The 23,634-nt window shown below is 40.2% G+C and overlaps 2 protein-coding genes across 8 annotated transcripts in view; one reads left to right on the top strand and one right to left on the bottom strand.

Annotated features, from left to right (window-relative positions):
* The first annotated feature begins 3,997 nt into the window (after positions 1–3,997).
* Positions 3,998–13,717, top strand: LOC103462875 (phospholipid phosphatase 3-like). The gene is made up of 6 exons (XM_008405940.3): positions 3,998–4,435; positions 9,539–9,696; positions 9,837–10,129; positions 10,938–10,995; positions 12,716–12,892; positions 13,006–13,717. The coding sequence occupies exons 1-6, from the start codon at positions 4,234–4,236 to the stop codon at positions 13,102–13,104; spliced, it is 987 nt and encodes a 328-aa protein (XP_008404162.1). The 5' UTR covers positions 3,998–4,233; the 3' UTR covers positions 13,105–13,717.
* Positions 13,718–14,347: 630 nt separating this feature from the next.
* Positions 14,348–23,634, bottom strand: part of adgrl1b (adhesion G protein-coupled receptor L1b) — a 53,995-nt gene continuing 44,708 nt past the window's right edge. For 3 of the 7 annotated variants that reach the window (XM_008406052.3, XM_017304544.2, XM_017304539.2), the window contains 6 exons: positions 23,096–23,264; positions 22,855–23,004; positions 22,667–22,763; positions 22,460–22,570; positions 21,405–21,428; positions 14,348–20,460 (listed from right to left, as the gene is read on the bottom strand). In XM_008406052.3, the coding sequence (XP_008404274.2) occupies positions 18,461–20,460; positions 21,405–21,428; positions 22,460–22,570; positions 22,667–22,763; positions 22,855–23,004; positions 23,096–23,264 (2,551 nt within the window). In that variant the 3' untranslated portion in view covers positions 14,348–18,460. The remainder of the gene's footprint in view (positions 20,461–21,404; positions 21,429–22,459; positions 22,571–22,666; positions 22,764–22,854; positions 23,005–23,095; positions 23,265–23,634) is intronic. The other 4 variants (XM_008406129.3, XM_081605320.1, XM_008406203.3 and 1 more) reach the window with 2 other exon arrangements.

The following is a 23,634-nucleotide window of genomic DNA, read 5'->3' as shown; positions in this document are numbered from 1 at the left end:
AGGAGGGCGCACGTCATTTCCCTCAGACAAGGAATACGAGCGATTTGCCGCAAGCGGAGCGTCATAAATCTGGACACACGGATCTTGTTTTGGATTTTCTGTGGTCAGGTCTTCATTTTGACACTTTTCAATCAAAACAAAAACAGCACCGTGATGCGCTGCTGGGCTTTCTCCCTGGGAAGTCACTGTCGCGGGTTTCACTTCATGTTTAAAAAGGTATTCGCTTTCTTTTGTGTGTGTGTGTGTGTGTGTGATGTCACTCAGTGCTCCTCTATGTACAGAAACAGGGGAAAAAAAGCACCAAAGTGCTGACGAAGAGCAGAAAACACAGGGAAAACCTCCAATTCAAGAGCTTTTGCTGCCCCCTGGAGGAGTAAAGGGATATAACTTTTTCCTCATTAGTTGTTCTTGGGGATAAAAAGACATGCAAAAAACAAGCCAGTCTATTGCTTTTACTCTACATATTATTAATTTCCTTATTAAACAGAAAAGGAAAAGTTTGTACGTCACTTAATTTGAAATCCTCCAGTACAGATAATGAAGCTGCTTTTAACAATGATATCATGTTCAATGTACTTATTTCAGCAAATATCTCCAAGTGAAACACATTGTTTGGATTAATGAGGCAGAGACTGATTTTTTTATTCATCTTGATTATGATGGCTTTCTAGTATCAGCTAATGTAAACTTAATATTTACAGATTAGAGTATTACATCAGATCAATAAAAAACTCGCAGGCATAAAAAGGTCTGTCAATGACTTCCTGGTGATTCATCCTTAATTAAACAAACTAAAACACATCCCTTTGTTTCACCTAATCTGAAAACTTCTTCCATCTTCAAATAAAACCAGAAGTTTACATACAACTACAAAGACAAATACACATATTTTTTCTCCTCACTGTTTAAAGTCAAATCAGACCAAACTTCTCTTGTTTTAGAATTACTAGAATCATTTCTATTTGCCAAATGCAAGAAAATTTCTCAAGAACAATTTTTGTTAGAGATTTTTTTTCCCCAACTTTTTTTTTAATTCAGAGGTTTAGTCAGAATCAGGGGATAATTCTCTTTTAAACTGTATGACTTGGGTCAAAAGTTTTGGTTTTCCCGCCTTGTCATATCTACTCACAACTTTTCCTCGTGATGGAGATCATGACTGCGTGACGGCCGCACCAAAACATTCACTTTGTAACCACTGGATGCTCAGGGTTGTTATTCATTTTGAAACTCCATCTGTGACTAAGATTTAACTTCCTGATGTCTTTAGAGGTTTGTTGCAGGACATGTTTCACTTTGGATAATGACACAATTACGCAAAAACATCCCCGAAAACACAATTACAAGAAGCAAGAAACCCTAAAAATGAAGTTAATATGATGAGTTCTGGAGCAGGGCTACGCCCAAAACCACACCTCACCCGTTCTTCTCTCTCTGTTAGGGTTTCATCAACGCTACCCCTCTTTACCCTCTACCTCTTTTACCCCATCCCTCTTCATCCCATCATTCTCATACCCCTTTTCCTTCCCTCCATCTCATAGCCATGCTTTGCTCCTTTTCGCTGCAGGTTTCGTCTGCAGGGTCCCAAGAGCGCTCTGGGAAAAGAAAGTGGAACACATTTTCCTGAAGACCCCGACACTGAGTCTTCATCGCCCAACCCCTCCAGCATTCTCTCCAGATGACCAAGCCGAGCTCAGTCTTCCCCTTCATCCAATTCCTTCAATAAATCTCTTCAGCTTGTACCTTTGTGGCGTCGTCCTTCTTCTGTCACTTCATCCATCTACGTAGTTTAAAAGCTTAATTGGTGCTTTTTATGGTTGACTTTCAACTGATGTTTACAGTATATCTTAATAATGTGATTAGAGTTAATCAGTTCCTTCATGATATTTATTGGAGCTGTAGTTGCGGATTTTGGTAATGTAAAATGGTCGACATCTGCAGATACACGGCTCAGGAAAGTTTACTCTGAAACACAGTTGTTGCTCTTAAGTTAAGAAACATATACATATGAAAATACTTCATAAATCACGTTATTGACCCTTGAAACTGTTAGGTTAGTGAGGATCCTAGTTGTGTAGTGACTGATTGTGTTGCCCCCTGGGATATCAGAGAGAGCACTACTTAAACCAATCCAATATGATTTTCAAAAAGCCCCCAACAAACCAAACCTGGTTAATTTTGATGAGCCATCCATGACTTGCACTAGGCCACACCTTTAAGAACCATCTGGAGGCACCTGCAGGCCATATCAATTAACTCAGGACTGGCTCACTTGTGATTCAGTATGTCTTTCATCATTTACTAAAATTATTATTTTTAAAATCTTAATTTGTTTCCAATGAGAAAAAAGCAATAAATAAATAAAGGATAAAATGCAGATACATGATATGACAAAGTTTCATTTCTGTTTCAAAAAATAAATAAGTCTTGTGGTTAATTAAAAGCAAACTCTGAAATTTTCCAGAAATTACCTCTTTACAGTTTAGTGAAAATGTCCTCTTTACAGGTTTCTTTTCTTTATTCTTTTTTTTGTTTGTTTGCTTGTGACAACCTAACAAGTGTCCAGTAGCCACTAGGTGACTCACAGACGTTTTACATTATAGCTTATTCAGATTACTCAGACAAGATACATAATCACAAAAAACTGTTTTCCAATGACAATTTTGTTTATTAAAGTGGACATGTTGAGCTTTTAAATGCTTCCTTTCCACATGTAAATCATTCTCTTATGGTATAAAGTAGAACTGCATTGTTTTGGTCTGAATTTCACGATATTGAAGCTCCACAGATCCCTTATTTAAAGTCCCACTCCTCTCCTTTTGGCCATACTTGCAGTTTGACAGCAGCAATGTTTATCCACCGTCAGAGAAACTTTTTATTCCTAAGTTTAAGATGACTACACAATATGCAGTGTAGTTTAACTCTAGTGTCTACGCATGTCAGACACGTATTAAGATGTGCTAACATCTCGAGTTAACGCTAGCACAAGATGAATGAAGTAAACAAAGCCTCGAACTTTAGCACTTAGCTAACAGGAGCATCAAGAATGTCAAAGGAGTGCGTTTGAATTATGTGTAAAAAATAAAGCCAAATAATTATAATGCAGTACAGTTATATCTTCAGAGGCAGCTAAAAGCTAGCACACAGCGCTAACAAAGGTTTAACCAGACACTGGGGCGATGTAAGGAAGGATGTGGGTAAATCCACCCCAGAACCAAACATTTTGACTTATCTACTTGCAAATGCGGCCTAACCGAACCTGGACTACAAAATCACAGCGAGGGGAAAAAATGGAGGATTGACAAAACTTTTTTTTATTTTTATTTTTTATTATCATCATATACAACAAACATATACGGATTGACAAAACTGATCAGCCGGAAGTGCAGCTTATCAGGCTGATAAGTTTAGCAGTTACGGCAGTTCTACCGTAAATGTAGTGGTGACCTACAAGGAAATGAGGAAAATGGACAGAATGACAAATATAACGCCAAAAAATATATATCCATCAGCATTGGAAGATAATAAAATTGTTTTGCACTCCTAGACACTCAAACGTACACCAATATATTTTTCATGTTCCCTTTAAGTGAAATAGTTTTCACTTTATAAACGGAATTTTAGAAAACTTTTTAATTTACTGGATTTATTTGGGCTGTAATTGCCTGTTGACAAGAACCAAAACGTTGGATTTTTAAGGCTGCAAGTAGCTACTCTTTCACAGCACTGTTTAAACAATCTACTGCATTTTGCTGTAACTTTACATGTTGGCTTATAAAAATGAAAAGTGAATAGTGATGAAGAAAGCTATCTTTCCTCCAGACACTGACAAATCTCTGATGCATTTCTCTCCGATCCTTCCCTGGAGGGATTCTCTGAATCTGGTAATTTCCCTCTTAACGGAAATAAAGGGAACGCGATCTTATCCCGGCTTGTTTCGCAAACAACGTCATATCTTCCAGATGAATCAGCAGCAACAGGTCGGGGCAGGCCTGGCCAGACAGTGATGAATGAATATCAATAAAAAAAATAATTTAAAAAAACACGTAAAACGGAAACACTGTAACGTGTGAGCACGTGAATCTCCTGGGAGAGTTTAAATAACACGCAGCCACGGTTCGGGTTACGCACTCAAGAAGCTCCTGCCTACAAGTTTGTTGTGAGTTGGGATTTTTTTTTTCTTTCTCTCTCTCTCTCTCTCTACGCTGAGCTTCAACCCGCAGCCAGGCAGACGTAATGTTGGATACGTTTGGGACGCACACCACCACGGCGACCGTGCCGAGTGCGGAGCTCCAGCTCAAAGCGTCGGACAAGAAGGTCAGCCTGAAGCCGGCAGTGATGGGGATGGACAGCGGGAAGAAACTCCTGGAGATAACGGGCCCTGCTCTGTCAAAAAGGAGGCTCCTGGTGGGATTAGACCTCCTCTGCCTTTTTCTCGGTAAGTAAACGATCACTCTAAACATACATTCAGAAAGGCTTATATACAGCTAAATGCATGTTTGAACAGTAGCAGCACTTAAAAACAGGTTTGAGAAAGTTTTTAGTACCTTTCTTTAATGTATCGTGTTATTTTATGTAAATACAGCGACATAATTTGAGGAAGTTATTTGGTCGTCTGCACGGATTGATTATTGGACGCAATCACAACTTTTTGAGTCGCTTTTTGTGGGGAAAAAACACACACATTTGAGAGAACATTTTTAAAAATGTTTCAATACGTTTGAAAATTTCAAAATGACTGAGTCCCCTGTGACCTTGGGGTTTCGCTTTTCCAATTTTAATAGTTGTAATATTCATTTACTATATTCGTTATTGCATATTTTTTTGTATCACTTGGACAAAAAAAACCTTGCATGCTCCTTGGCTTTACTTTTTTCTTTTGGTGTTGAAATGATTCTTTCATGTGTTTGTACTTACCTCTTTTTTGTAACTTCATCAATGTCATCTTCTGCTTAGTTTCTAAATCCTTCCTGTTTTCTTAGATAACAGAAGAAACCCAGCAGCTGAAACTGTTCATCAAAATATTAGGACTAAAATAACTTCAGATTTGATTTGCAAGTATAGGCACTAGTTTAAAATATGTCCCAGTTTTAAAAAGTGACAGTTTCAAAAACACAAAAAATATATTACATCACACATTATTCCTTTGCCCTCCGGGCACTGTAACACTAGTGTTTTGTTTGGCTGTGTGACGCACAGAGTAAAACAGGATTGTCTGGATTGCTGAAAACTGCTAACTGAAGGAAGCGAAAGCAGCACTTTTAGCTGATTGGAAATATTTTCACAACTAAAAAACCTGGACAGAGCTGATATGGAAACTCTTAGGTCTATAGAGATGATATAACATTCAATATCGATTTTAGCTATATTTTGTCTAAACCACAATTTTCATATTAAAATTCCCTTTTGTTTGTTTTCTAAGAGTTATCATAAATGAGTATAGAATACTCTGGTCCAGATTTGACTCATCCATACATTGTGGTATTCATAATCGGTCATCCTGCTGTTAAAATACACTGAAAAATACTCCTTTCTTCTGTTTTAATTAACAGAAGAAAAAAAGTTTCAATGAATTTCAAACTTTGCTCAAATCATTAAAAGACTGAAATAGTTTTTCAGTTTATCGTCTACATAAAACCCCGAAGCAGATACAACCTGCTTGACATTAGCATCTCTAGCCAACTGTTAGCTGGAGGTGCTAATGTCACAGTTCTAACAAGATGTTTGTATTTTGTTTGCAAACCAATCTTTCTCTTTTTTGCTATGTGCACCAAATCAATGTCATGGACAACCCATCTTAATGTAATGACTACTTTAACAAAATAGCTCAGAAATACAAAACTTGTTCCTTTTGCCTTTCAAAATAAGTCTCAAACAACATATTAGCATCTCACACTTATTTCAACTGAAGAAGTCACATGCTCACACTAGCTAAATATTGCTTTACGAGTCAGCCTTTACTTTGACTAAAAGGTGTCACAAGATCCTGTTACACACCCATTTATTACTCACTTTTATTAGGGTAACACTGTACAAGTGGAGAGTAAAGCAGCTGACTGAAGGCTAGCTACCTGAGCAGCTAGCCTCACTAGTTACTAACCAAGTTCAATATAACCAGCAGATATCAGCTGAACCAGCTAACATTAGCTTGCTAGACATATGCTATTCTGTAACGCAAAAAGACAAAATATATAGTAGGGTTGTCCCGATTTGTTATTGATACTTTAAAACGATCCAATATCAGTATCAAATTGTATCAGCTGCTCTTTTATCCCCTCACACAGACCTTTGTGAGTCAGCTGGTGACATACCAGTTGTTGCTGACTACTGTTCTCTGTTTGACTTATATAACTTGATCAATAACATTCCACGCTACGAAATAAGAAAATTGTGTACGATTTGTGCTGATATCGTATCGGATCAATATCAGTATCAACCAATGCACAAAGTCGCAATATCGGTATCATATCGGAAGTGAAAAAGTTGTATTGGGACACCCCCAATGCGTAGCATTATGCCCAAAAGCACACATAAAAACAAAAGCAGTTACGTTTTAAGGGAATATTGTGATTCTTTGAGAACGTTATTCCAGCTGGGGTCTTTTTACAGGGCATGTAGTTTAAATTGATTGAGAGGTCGTCCTTTCATCTACATGCGAACCCTTCTGTCCCTCTTCATGTGGCGTAGTGAGCGCTCTGTACCAGCTGGTCTGTGCATTGCCTGGGGATTTCTGCTCTTTCCATGACAACATTCCAGTTCTCAGGGTTCAGGGAAAGTCTGGGGAGGTTTTGGTTTAAAGACATACGCTTACTGTTCATGGGCACTACATGTTCGCGTGCATCGCCCATTGCTGACCGACCCGCTAGCAATAAACAAGGGCCAATTACATATTATTATCGGTTAAAAGGAAAAGCTGTAGGGAGAAGTGGTTCATTTGAACAACAGTTTGGGTAAGTTGAGAAGAGAGGCAGCACCGTGAGAAGTCCCTGTATCTCTTTTATCTCTCCACTCCCTGCTTTGTTCGGTGTGCGCAGGAATGCAAAACAGACAACGGAGGAAGAGGCAGAGAGGGGCCGGACGACCAGAGACAAGCAGAGACAGTGTGAAGCTGGCTCTGGCTCTGCTGCTCCATTTACTCTTTGTTTTTGCTGGGCAGAGTTGAACTGGAGTCACAAACAACGCCCCCCTCCTTCACCCTCCTCTTCCTCCTCAACAACAGAAACCTTCCCACACACATGCGCAGTGGGAGCTGGGTCTTTGTTGGGGCTCTGCCTTACTGCTTTCTTTCCAGTCTCAGTGGATTCAGCTTGTGTTCATTCAGGGAACAGAAGATCTCTGCTGCTTTTCTTCTACATCCCAGTGGAGTAGTTTGGTGACCTCCACATTCTTCATTGTTGTTTTCCTGTAAAAATAATCAACGTTTGACCTTTTCTCCTCTCTCTCAATCCCCTGTACTACAGAGCATTCGTAAAATGGCTTGGGCCATATGTGTCAAACTCGAGGCCCGTGGGCCAAATCCGGCCCACCAAAGCTTTTTATGCGACCCTAGATTCTAGACTGAACACTAGGTGTGCTTAAATATTATGTTAATCAAATTAATGCAGTTTTTATCTGTTTGCTGTCAAATTATATCAATCAGTCCCTCCAGTTTCTTCAATCGTGGAAATTCACGCAAAATCAACAAATCCCTGCACTTTTTAGTGCTAATAATTGGGAGTTTATTGCAGATTTTTCTAAAAAAAAAAAAAAATTGTCGAAGACTTTCCTTATTTGTACAAAACATCTGCCTCAGCTTTAATCGATGTCAGATTATGGTACGTGAACTAATGCTGACTTCAGTGACTTTTTTATTTTATTTAGCACATTTCAGACAAAAAAATAAAATAAAAATCAGCCAAAATCAGAATCGGCATGTCAGGCATCCTAGAGATCGGTAATTGGCGATCGGCCAGAAAACTGGAATTGCTACCTGCAACCCTATTCTGTATTAAAACATAATGAGAAATATCTCAACAGATCAGTATAATTTTTTAAAATTGACGTTTATGGCATAAGTTATCCCAGTCTACAGAAAATTGAATTACCGTAGTTAAGCTAACATTGCAAGCTAACCACTGCAAACAACCGAAAGCCTTAAATAACTGTTGCATCCCAGGTGAAAAAAAGTATACTTTAGTATACTAAATTTTAACATTCTTTAGTATACTTCTATCAATGTACTTAAACTGTACTATTTTGGAACTACTTATTTTGTGCTTAGTATACTTTAGTAGTATTTAAATAGTATTAAATTACAACTAGTAGTATATTTTAGTATACTACACGTACTTTATTGGAACAACTTCAAGTGTACTTAAAGTATACTTTTTAAATATATTTCAGAGCTTTATTATTATATTTTGATATAATTATTATATTTTGAGTGTAATAATTCTGTCTCAGAATTATATAAAAAATATATATTTAATATACTTCAATGATTATCATTTTTTATTGTATGCAATTTTAATAATAGTAAAATATTATTAAGACACTTAAAAATTTATACATAATTCATATTTTGTTCACTTAAAGTATACTTTATTATTTAATATATTAAAAGGTACAGTTTTGCTTAAGTGTGTTTAAAGTTCTAATTTCAAAATTGGTACAAGTGTATTTTTAGTGTACTTCAGATATACTTATAGGTAGTACACTTAATATTTAGTTTACTTAAAGTGTACTTTCACAAATTAAAGTATGTTTGAAGTATATTAAAGTATACTTTTTTTTCACCTGGGATGTAAATGTGATAGCAGCTTCAAGGTTTATCAAAACATTTGCATGAAACTCTTTGGATTTTTGAGTCTGAAGTGGTTTAAGGATGCAAAGAAATCTGATTTCAAAATAAGAGTGGCTGTCCAGTGGTTTACCGCAGGTGAGTCTGACGGTCGCAAACAAAGCCGTTCCTCTCCAAGACCTTTAAAAGACCGCACTGGGAAAAAGAAAAAAAAAAAAGAAATTGCATAAGCTTGTCAAAGAGATTCGAAACCTTCGCAGTGTTTTTATTTGTGAATTGGCGATGCGAGCGGGTGCTTCAGAGCTACATTCAGCGATGCACTCAGCATTAGCATTCCAGCATATTTATTGCAAGGTTTTGCACAAAGTACCGCTGTCGTGAGTTTTCATTAAAAATGAAAGGAGTGGAAATTTGATTGAGAATCAAGGAGCGTTGCTTTTTGAGCGACAAATAATAATAATAAAAAAAAGGTAATTCAATTAGAACAGCAATAATGACAGAATATTTGAGAGCTCGGAATGTTTTCTCTGGACTGAGAGGCCGGTGCGTTCTTGCCTGACGGTCAATTAAAATTCATCTCCCGTCGTTAACACTTGCGGCTTTTCAGCATATCAGAGATGTTCCTTCGTCGCCCGTCCACTTCTCTGTGACACATGTACTTTTACATGTGTGTGTGTGTGTGTGTGTGTTTTTTAAACCAGAAGAGTCTTTAGAATTATCTGCTGGTCTAACCCAGTGTCCGCCTCTTCTCTGTCCACGCAGCATCGATTCCTTTCTTCGCATGCGAGCTGAAGGCAGTGAAACCCTTCCAGAGGGGCTTCACATGTGGAGACCCCAGTATCGCCTACCCTTATCTGTCCCAAGAAGTCATTTCAAATAAGCTTCTTACCGCAGGTGGAATCGTCATCACAGGCCTGGCAGTGAGTTTTCGACGTGTTACCCCCTCTCTCCCCCCCACACACCTCCCACACAGACGACCTCCCATCACAGCAACTCGTTTAAAAAAAAAAAAAAAAAAACCCGTTTCTCTCTTCCTTTTTGAACTTTTTCCAACCTTCAGATTGCGCTCGGGGAGTGCTTCCGGGCGCGCTTCCACAAAGTGAGCTCCAAATCGTTCGTGAAGAACCTGTACGTCTCCTGCCTGTACAAGGAGCTGGGCTCCTTCCTGTTCGGCTGCTGCGTCGGCCAGTCGCTCACCAACATGGCGAAGCTCAGCGTCGGGCGGCTGCGGCCTCACTTCCTGGACGTGTGCGGCGTCACATACGCGACGCTCAACTGCACGCAGGGAACGTACGTGACTGCCACAGGCGTGAAGTGTACCAACCCTGACCACCAATTAGTGGAAGAGGCCAGGTGAGGATCCGACTGATGATGTGTCAAAAAACTATAACCATATACAGGTGTGGGTTAACAGATTAAACTGTCATTAAAAAGTTCGTTTATTTCATTAATTCATAAAACACAGTAGTATGTAAGTTTTAATTCCTTTCATTAATTCACTTCACTAAATAAAACAAATAGAGACAGACAGTTTATAAGTCAATTTTTCTGTAAATTACGATGATTTTTACTTACCGAATCTGAAAATGCAACATTAAAGGCAAAAATATTACAGCAGACCAATAAAAAATGAGCAAATAAACGTGGGTTTTAATGAAAAGTATGTTTAATACCTGCTAAGAAGTTATTTTCAAAATGTACTTTTAATCTAACAGACAAGCCTCACTGGAACTCATATTATAATTTATTTCAAGCATCTTTTTAAAAAAAAATCTTTTTTAAAATTTTAACTTGTAGTGAATGAAAGCCCAAAATTTAGTTTCACAAAAATGTGAAAATATTACATAAAGACCAACATTCGCTATTTACAGCCTTCAGAGGGTGAACCACAAATCAATGGAAAATTGATTGGAAGGAAAAACTGTGACCAAAAACGGTGCGCAAGTAAAAGGATGTTCATTAATGCAGTAATTCATGGCCATATATTTCACTAGGTGACAGCTTATCTATAAAACTGTCCATTCTTGTATTTAAATACTGAAACAAATGATGTTCTAGTTTATTGAGTTTCACCTGTAAAAGCAAACGACGTGTTTATGAATTTTCTGTGCGATGACCTTCAGTTACTTATAAATCTAAATGCCTTTTTCTGTTTTTGTAGGAAGTCCTTCTTCTCTGGCCACGCCTCTTTTGCCATGTACTCTCTGCTGTATTTAGCGGTGAGTTTCAACGTTTTCTACAAATATCTTCTTTTTTTTTTCATAAAAATGGAAATACGTCAGCTAAAGAAATTATTATTTAAAGTTTGTCTATGTCTTACTGAAAGTGTAACTTTATAAACCCATATACAAACTATTTTTCAAAATGTACCACATTAGTGAGTGTGTGTTTAATTCTTTGATAGTCGAGTTCTAATGAGTTCATAATGAACTTAAATATTATGTTATTGTGCAGGTTCACCAATCAGACGTCAGGGTCTTTTTTTTAAGACGTTTGAAATCATTTTCTTCAGAAAAGTAACTATAATAAAATGAATTTGCCAGTAAAGATTTTAACATATCATAAATTCAAGTTTTATTTAATGATTTTTAAATACTGTTAAAAAATAATAAACATTGTTGTTAAATTATTGAGCTTCTTAAACAATTTTAGATGGATTTCTGTATTTGCTTTGTGTCTTAGGTCAAATTTTACTTAAATTATCAAGAACCACGAAACGCTCTCGTTGACTAGCCAAACTCGTGACATTTATATTCCTCTAGTTACAGTCGGCGTGTTCATATGTTGGAAAAAAATGAATTCCTGCTGCATTCATTTATCGTCAGTGCAGTTAGCGACAAAAAGTGAAAGAATGATCGAGGACGGGGAGCGAAGGATACGAGGCGGACAAATGTCGCTTTGTTTCGCTGTTGGAGGAGCGTCGCCGTCGCCCCCACAGCTCTGCTGCATTGTGTGTGGATGTGTGTGTGTGTGGATGTGTGTGTGTGGATGTGGGAGCTTGTGTGTAAACCCTGGTGCCCTCATCAGTTGGTAGATCGAGTTCAATTCGCTGATTTTAATACTCCAAGTCAAGCTTACAGTTATTAAAAAAACAACAAAAAAACAATTTTCAATAAGACTAAACTAAACAAACCCCTTATAACTTCTTTAGACATTGAATTCAGATTAAGGTAATAATTAGTGAAGCAATCAGACTCCGTTTGGAGAGTCGACACTGTAAAAATAATCAGACCAAAAATTTGAAACGTCTTTACAAACTCACAGAGTAAGAGCAATTTTGTTATAATATTATAGTAAAATACTTAGAGTTATTAATATTTCAGCAACAATTCAGTTCAAAGTGCTTTACGTCATAAGAACATCGTACAGTTAGCATGTACGAAATAAGAAATGAACATATTTTGTCAAATGCCATCGTTAAAATCATCAAGCAAATACACATCAAATATATTGATCAATGTTCCAGTTGTTATGAGTAAAGGCAGCTCTAAACATTAAGGCTTTTAGCATTGATTTGAATGAAGTCAGTGTTTCGACATCTTTACGGTTTTCTGGAAGTTTGTTCCAGATTTCCGATGGCAAAAAAGAACTAATTGTTCTCGAACAGTTGAACATTATGGGGTTTGCAAGTAAGTCTTACAAATATGAAGTGGGGGTTTTAATTAATGGAAAACCTTTTCTTTTATCAGTGAAGTAGAAAGAAAGCTAACAGGTTTGAAAGTCCAAAAGAAAACCTTTCACGACTTTTATCATCTTCCTGGGAAAAGAGCTCTGGCGATTCTCGGTGCTGTCCGTTTACTTCAACCAACAGATGTCTCTCTTTTTTTATTTAATTTTTTTTTTTATCACAGTCAGCTTTAAACTGCATTTCATTTCTTTCCTGATTTACTCATTTACACTGAATGACCTCCAGAGCATTAAACATGTTGTTGCTTGTAGTTCTACCTGCAGGCGCGGCTGACGTGGCGCGGCGCTCGGCTGCTGAGGCCGCTGCTGCAGTTCCTCCTGGTCGTCCTGGCGGTCTACACGGGTCTGACCCGCATCTCGGACTACTGGCACCACCCGTCGGACGTGCTGACAGGATACGTGCAGGGGGCTCTCACTGCGTACTGGGTGGTCAGTATTCCTCACCGTCCCTGTTTGGTTCACCGGAGCGCGTCCGCATGTCAGAGTCCGCTCGTGTCTCAAAGTCGTGTTTGTGTTTGTCTGTTTCCTCCCCGCACCGCCAGGCTTTCTACATCTCGCCGATGTTCAAAGACCGTACGTCGGACCTGTCCACAGCTGAGAAGCCGGACGGCCCCTCGTCTCCTCAGCATACCGTCTGCTGAAAACCCCACGAGCCAGAGGAACGCCTGGCAATTTCCTCTGAAATCACAAGACATACCTCTGCGTTTTGACAGCAGAAAAATACTTCTGGAGACAATCTCTGCAAAAAAGAGAGAGAGAGAGAGAAAACTGAAGCGATTGAGAGGAAGGAGACTGAAAAGTGCGTCTGTTATGTAAACAGCCTGAGCCCTGGACCTTTTGCCCTTGTGACTGGTCACGCCCTTCCGACCTGTGAGGTGAAACTGAAAACAGGAGCCACTATAACTACTCACCACTTGTACGTGTGTAAATATTTTGAAGGCACAAAGGATAACGTCAAGCCACATTTCATTTCAGTGTTAGTGTTGCAATGAATAGAACGTAATATATTTTTTTATAAACACAGATTTTATTATTTAACAGTTTTTACATAATTTTGTACGCTGCTGAATGTAAGCACTCGTTTTTTTCTTCATGTGTTTGGCCAGATGTCGTAGGATTTGTTGTGTCATAAGAAAACGACTAATAGGCGTCCTAACAGAACATAACTTACAGGAAAAATACTGAACTCATCAGTAGAGGTCATTTTTGATGTACACGTGTCAGTGTTGCTAGAAGTAAAATGTTTTATAAATATTTTGTATGTTTTGATTCGTGATTATTTTCCTCTTACTGCAAAACAAACAAAAAGTATTTTTGGTTTACGTTTTAGTGTAAATATCTAAATAACCTTTAAATAGGACAAAACTAACTTACAAGTAATTTTTCTACAAGATATAGGAGATTATTTTAAATAAATAATTCCTCAATATTGATGAAAAAGTACTTCCATTGGCAGATAATGTCACTACTGACATGGTGAAAACCTGTCCAGGGTGACCCTCGCCTCTCACCAGCAACCCTCCTGACCCACTAAGGGACAAGGGTGTAAAGAAAATGGATGGATAAGTGAAACAATCTGCCACTGGAAATAATAATTTTTTTGTGTGAAATTAAACTTTACCAAAATGAATAGCACTCCAAATATCTGAAGCTCATTCTACTAGAACATTCACAAAAAAAGTGTTTGCATTTTCAGTTAATGTGAAGCAAATGATTTTGTACAATTTTCTACAGGCTGATAATAAACATTAATGTTTATACTTAGGCCTAAATATTCTAAATATATGTATGCATATAAACTTAAAATGAGTCTATTGACCATACCCTCCTCAATAATACAACACTTTGCAAAAGATTCAAGTGAAACCACACCATAAAAGTAAATTAATTGTAAAAAAAAATCTTTATTTGATCAAGAGAAGTAATACAATCTTTATTCCTGTCATTAAAATCATACACAGTCATTTTTAAATTAAGTTTTGTATTTAATCTTTCTTGTCAGCTGAACTATCCGAACTCATCAATTCATCTAGTTCTTCTCTTCTGCCTAAAATGAACCTCATCACCTCCATCTCTGATTTCACCGCCTTTTACTTCAAAATATGGCTACATTGTCATATGTACCAGTCCATTATACTTATAATGCCTGTGAAAATGTCGGTTTTCCATATTTTCTCAGAAATATAATGATCATGTACAATGATCGAATTTGTCAAGTTATCCTTTTGATAAAAGTTCCAGTTTCAGTGATTTGTGACTGAATACATTCTGCACTGTTGCTCTATAATCATTTCAAATTGATCATTTTATCTTCATTAAAAAGATTCCCATCAGTCATTCGTTGGATGTTTTCAGCAACAATTTTCTTTTTTATCTCTTGGTTTCTCGACAGTTTGGTGCAAAAGTCATTAAGTTATCCCTCAATTCTTAAGTTTTCCTTTTTTTTAAAAGTGGCTTTAGTCAATATTTCTTTCTATTTCTTCAGGTCTTTTAAAGATTTTCTTTTTCACAGAGTAACAGCCCCAATACCTGTCAACATTTAAATGGATTTTTGTTTGACCTCTTTGGTCCCAAAAAGCTTTCATAACTCAAGGGCAAAACTGGTGTTGTATCTACTCAGTATGTAGTAAAGAACAGTAAAGAAGCCTTTTCACTTTGCTACTAGAGTTGCAGGAACTCAGATGTTCCCATTCCTTTATTTTCTAAAATAAAATAAAAAAATAAGTTAAACAGTTTAACACAGACAAACTGAGATCTTGGCATCAAGTAATCAATCAATGCATCTTCTTTTTTCTAAACATAGAAACTATTTATCTGCATTTTCCTAATTTTTCCAAAGCAAACATTTTACAACAAGCTGCTGTGGTCAGATTCTAGCACCGCACAGGAAATAAGTGAACTCCAAAGAAAATGTTTAAAAGACTTGCAGAAAGCCTGAAGAAGGGACTTTTCATTAGAGCCAAAGTGTGGAAATACAGGATGACCTAAGACTTTTGCACTGTTTTGCAGCCGTTTCACCTGTTTTGTACAGAGATGTTGCAATATGTCAGGGTCGTTGTCTGAAGTGCCACACAGTAGAGAGCGTGTCAGCCATGAGACCCCTTCACCATTTCATACTATTCTGATTTTACGCTTCAGTTAATCTGATATTTTGGGTTCGTAAAAGAGCAGCGTGCCATTGAATGCTTCGTACCGACCATCACTTCATATCTGCCTTGGTGACCTTTGCCCTCAGTTTGGTCATTAATATCTTACAGTCATAGTTATTTTTGATTTGATAAGGAGTCATAATGTCTTATCTCATGGGTCGACTGGTCCGAATGAGAACCAGACACACAATGAATGAAATTAGGGTGTCATATAAAGGATAATATAAAATCTTTTTTCTTTAAAATAAAATTATATACAATAAATTAAATAGGTCAAATTTGTCCAGTTTAATCATTATTCATCTCTTATTGATCAAAATACTTCTTCAAAGTGAAATTTTAAAGTGAGGTTTTGTTTAAAAAAAATGCTCTAAAGGGTTAATGTCTTACCTGTGTCAGATTGCTATCGTTTAGTATAAATCCAGATTATCTGATAAGATTAAGCTAACAGCTTGTCAGACAAAGGCCAAGACCAAAGACGTCTATCATCTCAGAACACATTAAGAACATGAGAGCGATTTATGCAAACATCGCTTTATAAATCATGTAGGCATTCAGTAGATATATTCAGAGAAATGGCTGATTGTTACACAGGAAAATGTGTAACAATCAGCACAGAAGAAGTGGTACACTACTGATAATCCGCCTGTCTGAAATATTTCTGAGTGAAATAAGTTGTTTCTTGACTGATAAAGAGGAGTGATAAACAAAAATACAGAGATGTTGTTCTATCAGATAGTAACTCTGACCAGAGGTGTTTTCACACCTGATAACCTGGTAGACTGGGTTGGACTGGGGACTAAAATTGCAACATTTGTTACATTTTCAGCTGGTGCAGGTGGCTTCAACACTAGTGTCAAACAAACCAAAAACTTTGAAAATGTTGTTCACCTCGCCTGTGGCTGCGCTGCGCCAAGAACTACTGAAGGAAACAACATGAAAGTCTCTGAACAAGACGACAAGCACAACTTCCTTCGTCTCAAAATGTAAACAAAAATGAAGTTTTAGCAGCTGTAGTATTTCTCTTCTGTCTTTGGTAGGAGACCACGAACCTTTCCTTACGCTAGCGCTAGAGTTAGGCATTTGTTTATGTTGTGTTTACCCAGAATGCACAGTCTGCCTCCCGCCTTTGGAGCGGTCTCCGCATGTGCATTCAAACTGCCCCAGAGTTCACGTTTATCAAAACGAAACCTAAGTTTGTAGGCGGATCAGATCGAACATTCACACCTCTCCAAACAAACAAACTAGAGTTTGATGAAAACAGACTAAACAGGACTGGTGTGAATGCACTCCTAAAATCTGTTTCACGTAGAAATCCCAAATTGTCATTCCCTACCTCCATTTCCCAGGTATATACTCTTTTGACTTGTTTGTAAATAAACCCTCAATGCAAATACAACAACAGCTTATACGTAAACTTCTGTACCGTTTCTGAAACAGGAGCTGGAGTCCATTTTGGCCTTGGATCATTTTTGGACATGGTGTTGGCATTAGCCTCATGGTCCAACTGGATTTAAGCTAAATTACAGACTGCAGGTAAGATATCAGCCTCATAACAGAACCTCACTCCCTTTAACTACCAAGAAAAAGTGATATGAAACGGGTAAACGGATGGATAATACTTGTTCGGTTTACAGGTAGAAACTGGCAACATGCACAGATGAAATCAAGATATGAATTGGCAAAGGGGGCAAATCGACCCAGATTCCACAGTAGCTGTATAAAGTAGCATTTATTTATCCACTCTAGAATGTACATAACTATATTTTCTAATTCGTCATGTGCTATCCAGGGTTTCTGAACAGAACATCGGCATCATCATTTTTTTTATTATCCCCGATTAATTAATAACAAAAATGTCGATCATTTCTCTGAATGCCTCCATCTCTCTTTGTGCACACAAACAGAAAAACAGGAACATTTATTTCACATGTTTACTTGAACTTCAATAGCAATACAAGACAATCAGAACACTTGAGGTCGATATGTACAAGGATCTCAGGAGGGGTTTGCAGAAAATCTCTGAGGTTTTACACAATCTCCGGCTCTGCGGTCAGCGAGTTCCTCCACGGGGCAGTTCGTGGCAGCTTGGGGGCGGGGGGGAGGGAACAAAAGTTTTTTGGTCTTGATGTGAAACGGGTCGAGTCGAAATCAGGAGGAGAGAGACGGACAGCTCCTCCAGACGGTATTGATAAAATGCTTCAATGTGATACATTAAATATACAATAATGTATTATATACACATACTTTCTCTGTCATACGCACATATACCCATCCTTACAGACACACATGCTCATCAAGCTATGCGCACTCACTCGCATGTACATGTCAGCGCGTCCTCCTACAGTATGTAGCCTTGCAAAGCCACTATAAAGTCATGCACGAGTTCTTTGAAAGGATTTCTTTTTTTTTTTTTTTTGGCAACACACAAGTGCTTCTTTGACACACTGTTTGCTACGGGGAGGGGCAACACCCAGCCGATGAAGCAAAACCTAGGCGACGAGGACGGATTAAGGAAAGCACCAATGATATGGGAAGACACAAGGGAGTTTCGGGTAAGACAGAAGAGGGGAGCAGCAGGAGGAGAAGCAGCTATAAATGGATCACAGTCGTACAAAAGTAACAAAACACAGGAAAAGGGGGAGAGTCTCGTGGTGATCGGGGCGTAGAAGCAGGGAGGAGCCATCATGTAAAATGCCAGAATTGTTAAAGAAGTCCAACATTGTTAATTTTCTAAAGCATAATCTTGGTTTCCATCTCTTTGTTCTTCACTTTGCTGAAATTGCCACCTTCCTTCTCCTCTTCCTCCTCCTCCCTGGTATCTATGCCCCAATCACCACCGCCCTAGTCACAGGCTCGTCACTCGCTGCATCTGTCCGTCGTCTCCCTCAGAAGTGGGCTCTGCCGCGTACCCTGTCTCTCCGTTTGAAGCTAGCGGCGGGGGCTGGTAGAAGGTCTGCAAGTGATTGGGCCGCGGGCCTAACGGCGGGCGCCCCAGGCTGTAGGGCAGCTCCAGAGTGGGCCGCTGGGGCTGATGCCCGCTGGTAGGGCTGACTTCTTCTGGGCCCTCAGGGCTGCTATCTGGGTACATGTGAGTCGGCGGAGAGGTGCGGGTGTAAAAGCGGGGAGGGGAACCGCTGCGGCTGTACACCTGCGGAGAATGGCGGGAGTAGAGTTTACTCGGCGGCGAGTTGCCTTCTCGTGGCACGAAGATGTTTGTCGGCGGAGAGTTTCGGGAGAAGATGTTCAGCGGCGGCGAGCGGCGGTCTCCGGGGTACAGAGGGGAAGGGTTTGAATCCCGTGTGTAGATGGGCGAGGAGTCTGGGTCCAAGTCGAGATCGGGCGTTAAAGGTAGGGTGAAGCTGTCTGAATCCTGACGCTCACCATGATACCGCAGAGAACCTCTGTCTTTCCCTCTGATCCTCCCGTCTAGGCCTTCATCTTTGTTTTCAAATGAGAAAGACTCCTCCCTGTCCAAATCTATCCCGCCTCTCCAAACATCCAGTGCTCTGTCCTTCTGTTTCTCGCTCTCTCGTTCGATCCCTGCCCTCCACCCATCTCTGTCCTTCAGGAAAAAGGATTCGTCCGACTCTCTTTCTACTTCACTTCTCCAACCGTCCATCCCAAAGTCTTTCTTCTGAGTGATAAAAGTCTCTCCCTGCTCCGTCTCCCCTGCTCGCCACAGCTCGAGTCGTCCGTCTCTCTTCTCAAGCATTTGAGATTCCTCCCTGCCTCTCTCGATGCCGGCCCTCCACTCATCCATCGCGCCGTCTCGCTTATGAGAGGTGAAAGACTCGTCCCGTCCCCTCTCGGTCCCTCCTCTCCAGTCGTCAGATATTCCGTCTCTTTTCAGCAGAAATGTCTCCTCCTTTTCCCTGTCCTGGCTACCTCTCCATGCCTCTACAACCGCTTCTCTTTGCTTCATAAGCAGTGGCTCTTCCAGAGCCTTGTACAGCGACTCTGGCTCCTGTGGCGGTGGGGGAGGAGGAGGAGGAAGAGGTCTGTCTCGGTAGCGATCCCTGTCTCGCTCTCTGTCCCTCTCCCTGTCTCGTTCTGTCCCTCCAGTAGACTCCACCGTGCTGCGGTGGCGGGACAAGGTACCTGGGGTGCGGCTTAGGGTGGAGTAAGGCCGAGCTTGGACATCCGGTGGTCGAGCCGGCTGCCTTTCCTGGTGTCCACGCCTGCCCAGAGTACCTTGCAGCTGTGAGCGGTCTCCGTCTTTGAGTAACTCCTGGGTGTCGGAATCTCCAGAAATGCGTCCGTGTGACCAGCCGTCTTGCAAGCGAGGCGTGGTGCCGTGCTCTTGGCCCCGTATGGCGGTGTTTGCCTCGGTGTCCTGTGTGGGCGGCCTTGCATGCGCCCAGCCCTCTTGGGCGCTCTGCCGGGAGCTCGGCTGCACCGTGGCAGACCAGCCCTCTTGCGAGGGCTGCGGGTGGCGGGTCAATGTAGCGGTGTGAGTAAGAGCTGGCCTCTCGTGGTGATGCGGCCTCGCCAGGCTCCCGTAGCGCTCGGGCGGAACGGGCATGGCTACGGAAGGCCGCAGGTTGCTCTGCACCAGCTCTGAGATGATCATCTTCTCCAGAGCCGCCGCGTCGGACAGGTTACGACGCAATCCGGCTCCGCTGTTGAGGTCTGTCGAGCTGTGCGGCGTGAGGAGCCCCGGCGAGATGTCATCACCTCCAAGCCCAACGCCCCCCTCCCTCAGGAGGTCAGCGCTGCCCACTACTCCCGCTCGGGACCCGGGCGTTGTACCCAGACCGTGAAGGGTAAAGGTGTTAGGGGTGTAGCCTCCATTGAGACAAACACTGTCCAACGCACAGGATTCCTGGCTCTGCGACACGCCGCCCTCTGTGAGGAGAATAAAGATATTAAAGTAAAAAAAAAAAGGACAGAGAAGACTGAAACAAAGACGGAAAGACACATAATGAATGAACGAATGAATGAATGGATACAGATTGAAGTTCATATATCGCTGAAGGTGGAGGGTTACCAGGAGGACTTAGGAGATAAACAAGCTGTTCCTTAATGAAATGTCTGCTCATGTTGCCACATGGAGAGGTGTAAGTTATGCCTTCACAGCACCTTGCAAAAGTATTTCCACCACTTCAACATTTTCCCACATTGTGACATTACAACCTCCAATGGATTTTATTGAGATTCTAAGTGAATAACCGTCACAATTTTTTTAAACGTTCTCATCTGTCCTGAATTAATACTTTGCAGAGCCCCATGTTGCTGATGTTTTGGGCTGTGACTCTACCATCTATGCTCCTTTATTTTGCTAAATAGCTCAAGATGATTTGGATTTTTAAATCTTGTCATAGATTTTCAGTCAGATTCAGGTCTGGACTTTGATCGGGACAATCACACACATGAACATGTTTTGTTTTAAGCTATTCCACTAAAGGCCATCGCTGTACGTTGAGTGTCTTTTTCAGCTTCCCAAAACTTTACTTCCAGTATTACCCCGTATTTCGCTCTAACTTCCTACGAACCCTGACCAGCTCTCCTGACCCAATGTTTCTTTAAAGAGCAAAAAGGTCCATTTTGGACAAACTTCTTCTACACGTTTGCTGTTTAGTTGGGCGGCCATATCTTCTATTTTTGCAGGACAGACTGAGCGTGACAAAATGTTGAGACGAAAAAGAAGCATGAATAATTTTGCAAGAAGACTGCATGGTTTGTGCATATTTACTTTCTGAGGCTGTTGCACTGAGATTCCATGAATTGAAAAAAAAAATAAAAAATGGTGCTCAATGACTTAAAGGAGCACAAAAAGAAAGAGGTCATACTCTGTTTGTTTCTGAAGGTTCCTACTGGTCCACGTAACGACACGGAGACAGAGAAGGAAAGCGTGAAAAACATTTATAAACGACAAAAAATAATTAAAGGAAAAAAAAAAAAAGAAATTGACCAAATAAAAGTCATCTTTCTCACACTGAAATAAACTAAAAGCTTTATAAATAAGACAGTAAACACGATGAACAAAAACAAGCACACAAATAATTGTACTTATCAATGTACATTATTACAAATTATGTTACATTACACATAAAATGATCTGTAGCCACTCTTTCAGGTTTACTTGGAGTTTTTGAGCTTTTAACCTCTAACTTTTATATTGAATATTATTGTCTAACCTTGGTATTTGTTGAAGTTATATTTTATGTCCTTTGATTACAGCTGCATTATATCAGCACAGGTGACAAACAGATCTGTCTGTTGCCTTTTTTCCTCTTTTTTTGGCCATGTTTTTAGAACCGGTGGCCTGATGGGACCGGTGGTAGCATGAGCTCGCTAATGAATGTCGACGTTGGAGCGCGGCTGTGCTTGACACGCCAGTGAACCGGCTTTGCGTTTTAGGATTTGTAATATCAGCTGCGTGTCCAACATCCAGTCAGCTCTAACGGAAATTTGCAATTATCTGCCAGGCCATTTATAATTACAGCCTGATTTTTACACATATAATCTAAAAGAATGTGAAAAATAAAAAAAAAGAAGTGCAAATAGTTTTTCATAGCATTATTATTTAGATTTAGCAGCTTTGCATGTCCTTAAGTTTGATATATCCCTAATTTCACAAAATGATACATTTTAATGTCAAAAAAATTTTCTTTAACTTACATTGTCGAATCCTTACACTTCTACATAATATTAGTTTATTTTAATATTTTGAAAATACTGAAAGGTGTTATTTTTTTTCAGGAAACTTTCGAGTCTGAAGTTGAGTAATAATTTAATGTGACTCTGAACATATGCTCAACAATCTAAATATTCTATAAGAATATTGTTTTCTTAGACATACCAGTAGAAACAGGAAGATCACATGTGATTCAATGGGACGTACCAGTGGAAGTGAAGGGCTGATTGTATCCCTGCGCCAGCATCGTGTCGTAAGGAGAAGCTCCAGCATGAGTCTGCAGCATTTGGTTTGTCAGGAAATGGTTTCCCAGAGCAGCTGAAGGACAGAGAGGAAAACAAAATGTTTGTTTTTTTCTTTTTTTTTTCTTTTCACAGCAGGGTGAAAGCAGAGCTAATTCCCCCCAAACCTCACCTCTGTTAAGAGTCGGAGTATTGTTAACATCTGCGGCGATGAAGGAGGACTCGGTCTGCCTGCGAACCGTGTCGTTCCACATCCTCCTGATGCGGCTCTAGAGTGGAAAATTAGCTCGCGGTTAAACAGTGGCTGGGGGTCAACCAGAGCCGGCGGCAGGTAAAAACAAACGCATCGCCGCGTTTCACCTGTCTGTTCGCCGTAGCTCTCCGGCTCTGGCTGCTGGTGTAGCGGCTGTTGGAGCGAAGCGCAGCGCCTTTCACCGAGTCCGGAGAGCTGGAGGAGGACGTGGCGCAGCACTGGGAGAGACGCAGGCATCGGCCGTAGTCCTTCTGACCCTAACGCCCCCCCCGCCGTTTACGCAAAACAGAGCGTTTAGTCGCAGAGTAACGGACGTGTGTAATTGCATAACGACTCCTGGATGCTGACCTTTCTGGCGAGCGTGCAGTGGAGGATGGTGATGAGGAGGGCCTGAGCCGTGTTGAGGGAGGTGAAGAGGTAAGCCAGCAGGAGAGACGGACCCGACAGGAACATCAAGCCTGAGGACCAGGTGACGCTCAGCAGGAAGAGGAGAGTCAGGGAGCCCACCGCCCAGGCCCTGCAGGCCAGGCAGCAAGGTCACACAAGAGACAGGGAGGCTCTTTTATTTTACTGTTTAACATTTGCTTTTTGACAAATTAAAGACAGTGGTGATGGAGATAGAGAGAGCCTGCAAAAAACTTAAATGTGGAGCAGAACAACAACAGGAGTAAAGATTATTATTCACGTCTAAATCTGATCTGTTGGAAGAGTTGTAAATGTACACGGACCCTACCGGTGGTATGTGGCTGAGCTTGAGCCCAAACTCAGCCAATATTTGCAAATATGAAATAGCAAAAACATCTCAAATCTGGTAAAAGCCTTTGCTAAAAAAACCTACAGTGGTTTTACAAAGTGTCAATTCAGGGCGGATGAATGCAAATATATGA

The sequence above is a fragment of the Poecilia reticulata genome, chromosome 1 (genome assembly GCF_904066995.2).
Source record: "Poecilia reticulata chromosome 1, P_reticulata-male-v2, whole genome shotgun sequence".
Taxonomy (NCBI): Eukaryota; Metazoa; Chordata; class Actinopteri; order Cyprinodontiformes; family Poeciliidae; genus Poecilia; species Poecilia reticulata.
Note: the sequence above shows the minus strand (reverse complement) of the source record. Positions and strands in the feature narration are given on the sequence as shown.